Here is an 8,870-nt window from a genome sequence, read left to right as displayed (position 1 = left end):
CACAGTGTATTTATGGCTTCAGTCTTCACATTCACCCTCTGAGGTTGGCCATTGGCACTATAGTGGTCAAACATCTTTTATCTAAATTAAGGACTAGGAAATATGGAAAGAAAGAAAAAGAAAAAAAAAAGAAAGAAGTTACAAGTTCTTTGGAATAAAGATTTCCAGACAAAAAAATGTGCCTTCAACCCGCAACCTTTAAGTGCTCTTTTGTTTACTAATTGGCGAAACGGCTGGTCAGCCGAGACAGAAAAATGCCATTCTGTTTCAGCGTTTGATACCAGTGGGAGAAAGGAGGCGAGGCCACGAGACATTTTGCTCGGCTGGGATATAATGTTTATAAGAGGATCAGAGGGGTGAGATGGCAGGCATGAAATGGAACATCATGCCGGCAAGCAGTGCAAATTGTCCAGGAGAAAGTGAGATTTCACAGGGATTACTGTTGCACAGCAGCTGGGGAGTGCTGTTCACTCGCTGGTTTCGAGGGAAGACTAACAAACTCCTTCATATCGCTGACAGATTAGGAGCTTGCTGTGTGTGGAGCGAACATTCCTCCAGTTTGCGGGGCGCTTCAAAGACAAAGAGCTGAAAACAGCAATTGCTTTAGCCTGTCAACAGTAGCAACGCTCCCAAACAGTCTAGCAAAGAGGAAGGTCAAATGAGAGGGTGGACAGTGGAATTGATCAGCATCCTCTGACCACTGCTGCACTGACATTAATAGAGTTAACAGTAAATGACAGAATTTTTTGTCACTTGATTCTGTCTCCCTCTGCTCAGCTGTTTCCATAACCGTAAATAAAGCATAATGTCAGAGGCAACACCCAAGCTTCGTCTAAAAACCATGAGTCGGAGCTGTTCTCGTCATGAGCGGGGATTAGTGTGTCATCAGCTGGGTATGTGCAATCGTGTCCCACTTATGAGATCACAGGGCCGTGCTTGCATCTCAATAATAACTGAAAGCTAAGGGGTGTTTGTCACACTCCAAAGGAAAGGAAGTTGCGATCCGAGCGTAAAGCCGATTAAGCTACCATTACTGTTACACAGTATGAGCCATTATCCCCACAAGCATGAAGGGGTAGTGGGGGCACTATGCAAAAATGATGGCAAAATAAAGAAAATAGAGAAAAAAAAAAACACTGGGGCAATTGTTATAATTTTGTTATTTCACATGATGAGGGAGAAGCCAGAGAACAAGATGCATGAAATGTCCAGTACCCCAAAATATGTCAAATTCTAATAAAATGAAAAAAAAAAAAAGGACTAAATTAAAATAAAAAGAAAATATATAATATAATTTCTTTAAAGTCCAGATGAGTTTACTTTTTCATATGCTAAAAGGTTTGCTCAGGTCTGGACAACCTAGAATATTGTCCATATGTGCTTTTCTTTTTTTTTCTTCTTTTTTTTCTTTTTTTTTTAAACAATAATGAATAGTACACAGGTTTAGGGTCAGATCGCAAAGTTTCCTTGCAACATGTTTTCTTTGAATTTCATCATTATATAAAAATAAATAAAACAATTTCATTTTGGTTTTCAATTTGTCACTTTGGCTCAATGGCTGAAATAAAAAAAAAAAAAATTTAAAAAAGTTTCTTTGCACACACTGTATATAAATACTGTATGTCTTTACATGAGTGTCCCTTGGTCACTTAAAAGCTCAAAGCTCCTTTAGGGAGGAGGCTTTGGATACATTAGATGCATAGGAAGGCACTTAAAAGTCTACACATTTTGGTGTGCATTAGCAGACCATCTCCTTGTGGCCTGAGTCTGAGGTGCAGAGGAAATACTGAGTTGAGGTGATTGGCTTCAGAATACTGCAAGTTGGGTGCGCACACAGACCTATCGGTGGTTGCTCTTTATACATGTCATTTGTCTTAGCTGGGTGAGTAACGGTCAATGGTGCAGGCTTCAGAGAGAGCCTGTGGAGCAGGGGGAAGTGGTTGTCCCAGTACGTCCATCTTGTCATGAGTGAGGCCCAGGTGTTCTGAGGCCAGTTTGGAAAGTGGGTAGAGGCTCTCCATCGCCTTGGCATCAGCCACCAGCTGCTGCTGTGCTTGGATGAGAAGCTCATTGGCCTTTTCTTGCTTCAGCCCCAGGTGCTCTGCTGCATATTTGCTCAGGGGATAGATCCCCTCTGCAAAGTCCAGCTTTAGTTTCCCATCTGTGGTCAGGCCCCCTGCATTCCCTCCACTGCTATGCATCTTCATGTGGCTGATGAGGTTGCGCTGCTGGGCGAACTTTCCCCCACACACCTGACATTCATAGGGCTTTTCACCAGAGTGGATGCGCATATGCTCAGTGAGTCGGTATTGGCGCGTGAAGCGCATGCCGCAGGAGTCGCAGGCGAAAGGTTTAAGGCCGAGGTGGCTCCGCATGTGGCGAGTCATGGTACCACGCTGTGTGAACTTCTTGCCACAAATGCTGCAGGGGTAAGGCCGTGTCAGCCAGTGGGTTTTCTCATGTTGGCGCAAAGTGGCTGGATCTTTGTAGGACTTATCACAGCTGGAACAGCGGTATGGGCGAATCATCTCCCCTATGCTTCCTGAGCTCAGTCCCTGGTTGGACTTGGACTCCAGGTGGGACAGACTGTTAAGAGCGCTGCTGCTGTTGAGGCTTCCATAACCATTTGTGTTGCCGCTCATGTTTTTGGAGCTGCTGTTATTGCTGTTTCCCATCTCCCCACCAGAGTTGCCGTACAGCTCCTCCTCCGTGTGTGTTTCTACATGTGCATTGAGCTGCTCTGAGCTTGGGAAGCCTTTGTCACAAGGAATGCAGACATACAGATTGTCCCCGAAGCTCTCTGGCTCGTACGGCATGTGGAACCTCCCCATCGGGCCGGTAGGTGATGGACGGCCCTCGCTACTGCCAGTCTCCTCCGTGCCAGAGCCGCTCTTGTCATCTACTCCTTCACTCTCCTCCCCCGGCTTGTGATGGTTATGATGCTGATCTCCATTTTCACCTCCTTCCTCTTCATCCTCATCCTCGTCTTCATCTTCGGCTGTATATGTCATTGGCTCGTGTTTTACCCAGCGGTAGATGTTGCCCATTTCTCTGCCTGCTTCTCCAGCGTCTGTGGCCATATCAGGGCTGCTGGGGCATGGGTAGCGGTCTGTCCCCTGAGATCCTGAGCGATGCAGATGAGGAAGGTGAGGGCCTAAAGGCTGGTTGAGATGTGGGAAAGGTGGAGGACTGAGGGGGCCAGATTGGTCGGTAGGCTCAACTTTTTCTGAAGAAAAAGCTCTCCCATTTGTGCCCTGCATGGGACTAACGCGTTCACTCAGAGTTCCATCTCGCTCCTCATCATTGTGACTGTTTGCCAGATGGGTTTGAGAGGGTGTGAGCCGAGACTGGGAGGTGGGGCTTTTCTTGGAAAGATCAAGGCCAAAGCTGGGGGAGCAGTTCCTATCAGGGTGGGCTGAGCGCCCCAGCTGGGCAGGCAGAGTTGCTTGCAGGGATGGGAAAACCTGGGAGCTCTGGTTGGAAGTGGGAGCATACAACTCCCCAGTATGAATGGCTAGCCGATGGGGAACCAGTTCCTCTAGTGATGGTGCCCGGGGTGCATTCAAAATTCCTCCTGGCGGACAGGACTGAATTACGGGAGTAGAAACCCTATACCTGCCACCAGTCCCTAGACCAATGCTGCTGGGCCCCATCTTTGTGTATGGCAGAAATGCAGGACCTGGACGGGGAGGGTACTTTCCAATTCTTCTCAGCTTCTTTTTGCATAAAGCCACCAAATCAAGCAGCTGAAGGTAGCTGGCTGCTGCGAGGACGGCCCCTAGATTGGGCTCGGTGGGAGAAGTGGGGTCTCCCTCGCTTAGGCGCCCTGTGTAGATGTAGTCCAGAATGACCCTGAAGACCCCAGGACTCACCATCTCGTGGTCAAGGTTGATGAGATTGTCATGGACCACCAAAGACTTCAAGTAGAGGCTGCTGGCAGCCAGAATGTTCTTGTGAGCTCGGAAGAGGGCGTTCTGCACCACAATGATAACATCACACAGGAAGCCCTTGGTGCGCTGGCTGTTGAGCTGCAGGAGGAGATCCCTAGCATGACTTGGAACTTCCATGGCATCCAGCATTGTCTTCAGTCCGCCACCTGCAACAACAAATATCTGTAAATGTCATGTAGCAGTCAGAAAGTCACAAAAGCTAATTCAGTTATTTTCTGCAGCCCTCAAACTGTATTAACAGATAGTTTAAATTATTTAGTAAATGGCTTGGCGTTAACGTATACATAAAGCTAAGAACCCATTAAATGTTGGGGTAATTGGAAGAAAATGTTACGGCTTGGTTTTTAAAAAGCAGTTTACAAAACCAGTTTTTGAGAATCAACAGAGTATTAAATGCATTTAATATATACTTATAACAGACTTGTTTTCAATTAATTTTGTAGCTTAATTCATCATTTAAATACTGCAATTTTAACAAACATTTAAAGACTTCCCCTGAAGGAACAGGAGTAAAGTGCACGACTGAAGTGAGGGAAGTGCACAAGAGGGCCACTGGGTAACAGTGAACTTTTACTAAAGGTGAGCAGTTGCAATGGTTTTCTCATCATCAGAAATTCAAGTCTTTGCATTCACTTCCTCTGCAGTGAGCAAAAAAGAGAGAAAGAGCGCAAGTTTTTCAACCACAGGTATATATTTCATAATTGGTGGTTTCAAAAGTATTCCAGAAGTGCAGCACAGGGCTTGAAGCAAAAGCAAGGGATGAATGTTTCAGTGATATGACAAACAGCAGATATAAACCTGAGGACAAACACATCCACTAAAAAAAAAAGAAAAAAGTTAAGGCTTCAGCTCATTTTTCAAATAAGAAAAAAATCAGCATTGGAGTTTTCAATACTTTATGCTGAAATAAGTTCCAGTGAACAAATGTGCGTACACACACACACATACACACATCAGCACTAATTGTTCCATCAAGCCTAAAATAAACTCCATCAGCTGCATACATAAAACCCCATGTATTGTTCAAGCAGTAGCATCCGAGGATAGTTTACTTGCAAGACTAAACGTCTCAAACGGTCCCTGGGGGCTTAGTGTCACTGATGGGAAACAAGCAGCAAAATAAATATCATGTCATCTGTCTGATCAGTCTTCCTCACACCAGCTCATTCGCTTTTTGTTTATTTCATTCAGAGAAAGAAATACGGAAATATGTTTGTTTTTTTGGGTTTTTTTTTTTTTTATTAAATGTGAACTGCTAAGACACTCTGAAGAGTTGTTAATTGATTCTTGTGGTTTTTCTACTGATAAATCTGTTCTTAAACTTCATGAGCACTTTTTTTTGCTCAGCATTTGTTGTTTTGTCATGAGGTTTAGAATAAAATGTTATCATTACAAAACAAAAAATAGAAAGTCACAGTGATGAAACCCTTAGGATGCACTGAACAGTCAGTACATCAGGATAAAAGCCCATCTTTTAAATACAAACATTTGAAAAGGAAGAATTTGTTTGGTTCTGTTGCTAAAAAAAAAAAAACTCCAGACTTTTATTCACATGTATGATTTATGATATTTATTTCTCAATAGCAGATAATAAATATGCAAACATAAAGAAGAAGAGGGCAGGTATGGCATGTTTTGATGAGTTCACAGTCAATCATGTCCCCAGTTGTCATCCGCAACTTTTTCCACCTCTGTTTTTCCTTTTCTGTCTGCCTGTGATTACTCAGTGGTCACTTTTAAGTATAAATTTCATTGTCTGTCACATTGTACATGTTTAGAAATAAATGTAACATAACTTTCCATGCTTGCAGAAATTTGGTCTCCACGGCGCTCATGCTTTCTGTCACTGGTTTCTGCATGTTGCTTGGTGACACACTGTATGCTTACACAGATACAATCAGTGTTATCTCGCCTGCATCTGCACCAAGCGATCCACTTCTGTTGCATCAAAAAGCCAAGAAGAAAAATTGAACCACCACTACTTCCTATTTATCATTTCTGGTTGTTTTATAAAATAACTTGAAAATAACAAAAAAAAGAAGCATAGCAACACCTTAAAATGTGCTTTGCATACAACAAAATTGTGGTTATGTGATGTGGTAAAAGCAGTCATGGTGACAGTGGCTTTCCCATCAATGCAACAAAAATAGCTGACGTTTTGATGTTTGAGCAATCAGAAGAGTTATATGTGAACTTTTGAAACATATCTAGCCTCACTGTTTACTATAACTAACTGAGAAATAAGTGAAACACCACAGTAGAACACGTTTCATAAAGCAAACGTTCTGCAGGGTACTTTAAGCTCACTACATCCTCTTAGGAAGCCATCTATGATTGCAATGAGATTTAGTTACTGAGCATATCTTAAATCAGAAATGCAGCAAATTCTTGGAATTCAAAGCCCACACAGCAGCTTGTTTTGATGGTTTATGTTCCAATTAAATCTAATCATTTTCAAGCTTGCACATACAATGTAGTTGCCTGAGAGAAGCTTCCTCAAGTTCCTCTGGGATGCAAGGCTGTTTGTATCCGACAGCCTTCTTTTTAACCACCCGTCAACACACTGAGGAAGCTCTGATGACGGCGATGTACTTTAAGGTGATGGCATTTTATTATTTGCATTGGATGTTTTGTCATTTAGTGGTTTGAGGCAAAGCAAGAGATTGAATTTTTCACGTCTACATACAGCCTCCGTCACATAAACACTCCAAACATCTGTTTAAAAGGTTGCGTTGACATTTTATTCTCTTTCTTTTGAATTAGCAGCCCACATGCAGCCCTGCTTATTTTACAACCGTACCGACATTGTTCAAAATTTACAAGGCGCTGCTTCACCACAAAATTGATCCAAATTTGCACAATTATATTAGTTTAAAAGTTTACATTTAGGCTTGAGCAACAGCATTAAGTGAGCTGCACTCAAGAGGCAAACTTTTCAGTTTTTCAGGCCAGGAAACGTAAAATCAGCTTCCTGTTGATTGCTCTATTTGCATATCAAAAATCACAGCATTATTACTGAGTGATAAAAGTAAAAAAGCAGCATTTAGCTGTAAACTAAGTGAAGAATATTTATTTTAGGGGAAAACCACATTAAAGTGAGGTATAATAATCAATAGAGTAGCAAAGAATTAGTCTTTTTAGTTTGGAATGGTTTAATGAGTCTACTGATGGAGGTTTGCAGCAGGTCTTTGCACCTTTTTTATTACTGGTTTAATCATTTAAGCACTGATGGGCATTTATTAATAAACCCAATGTCCCTTTCTATAAAGATTATTTGCCTGCATTCTAATATATGAAGGAGTTTAGGCTCGTTTTAAAGCTCGTGTCTCATGTGTGGTCACGTCTAAGGCAAACAGAGAAGTGCTGCCCTTGTGTGTCGCCGGGAGGACCCGTCCTCTCAGCCTCTAATCTGTTACGCGCTTCACGTTGTCCAGTAAACCGAATCACGAGTGAATCCATCTCTATGAAGTGTTGTGCCTCATCCTTTACCTCCTCATCTTATAGCCTATCTTAGACAGAAAGTAAAGAAAAAAAAAGCTTCGGATCATCTCCAAAGAGACGGGCCGTTTTCAGCTCGGTGCGCCCTGAAGCAGAGCAGACAGCTGTTCCGAAAAGCAGCTTTTTTCTGTTTCAGACCTGTCAACAACACCCAGAAGAGTATGTTGCCTGCATAAAATCTCAGCTTGTTACATAGAAAACCAGAAATGTGTTGCCCACGTATAAGCCCCCCCCCAAAAAAAATATTGTTAAAGCACGTTTTGTTGCGTCTTCCTTCCCCTGAAACTCGCACTTTCACAATTAGAATAATATATTAACAATTTTAACAATAACTTTGCTGTCATGTCAATTATGTTGAGATCACCGAATAAGATGATCATTTAAAAGGAAAAAGTTTTATAAAATAAATCAAACTCATAGATGATCTTTTAAAAAAAAAGAAAAAGAAAAAGAAAAAAAGCAGCTGTTCTCCAAACATTTACAATGATTTTGTAAATTTCTGAAGCATCTAGTAAGTATTTTCATCTGTCTAATCCGACAAAATTCACAAATTAAGACATTAAATCTTCATACAAGTTAATAACATTTAGCAAAATCAAATAAAAGGAACATGTTATGTTTAAGTTAACTATTTAATTCCTAATAAATAACGTACAAAGCCTTTTTCGTCCTCGTCAAATTTGCACCTGAATCAAAACGATTTAAACTGAGGTAGTTTATTAACCTATTATTAAGCCCATTATCAAATAAAATAATAATAATAATAACTAATTTCTCTCTGCATACGCTCGAGAGTTCAGCGAATAAAAGAATAAATGTGCATCCTTGTCGTATTCTTGCTTGGGTGGCTCAGCTCTTACCTGCATGCCCGATGTCTTCTGCCATCCGATCTAAGTCTCCCTTAATGATCATCTCAGCAGTCTGTAGGAGTCATATCTGATGTTTCAGCGCTTAACTGCCAGCCTCCAAAAAACCATGCCAGTTTTCCGAGCGCGTCTGCCAGCTCTTTTTTTATGATTATTAATTGATATGAATTTCTTCTCGCTCCTTGGGTCCGTCCTCCCACCCACTTTCCTCCCTCTGTCTCTCTCACTGCCCCTCCTCTCCCCTCATTCTCATCCCCTCCACAAAAAAAAAAAAAAAAAAATACGTGCTTAGACCAGCATCATTTTCCTCTTTTTTTCTGCCTCTCTCGTAATTTCCTTAGCTATTTTTGAGTCTGAGCAATAACGCGCACCGAGATGATAATGGAGCCTCTATGCGCCTAAGTGTTTTAGCGCCCCGTGTGATGTCAGTCTATAATAAAACTAAAAGGTAAAATCGAGGGCAGGAACTTCAAGTGACCCCAACGTGAACTTCTCAACACATCGTCTTAAAGAGACAGGCAGCCCAGTTGCATATACGTGAAAGTTGCATATTTTT

The 8,870-nt window shown here is 41.9% G+C and overlaps 1 protein-coding gene across 1 annotated transcript; it reads right to left on the bottom strand.

Moving 5' to 3' along the window:
- Positions 1–1,829: 1,829 nt before the first annotated feature.
- On the bottom strand, positions 1,830–8,360 carry hic1 (hypermethylated in cancer 1; the record flags this gene model as incomplete). Its single annotated transcript, XM_079246915.1, has 2 exons — positions 1,830–4,096; positions 8,309–8,360. The coding sequence occupies 2 exons, from the start codon at positions 8,358–8,360 to the stop codon at positions 1,875–1,877; spliced, it is 2,274 nt and encodes a 757-aa protein (XP_079103041.1). The 3' UTR covers positions 1,830–1,874.
- Between the last annotated feature and the right edge of the window lie 510 nt (positions 8,361–8,870).

The sequence above is a fragment of the Telmatherina bonti genome (genome assembly GCF_933228915.1).
Source record: "Telmatherina bonti genome assembly, chromosome: 9".
NCBI classification, from domain to species: domain Eukaryota; kingdom Metazoa; phylum Chordata; class Actinopteri; order Atheriniformes; family Telmatherinidae; genus Telmatherina; species Telmatherina bonti.
Note: the sequence above shows the minus strand (reverse complement) of the source record. Positions and strands in the feature narration are given on the sequence as shown.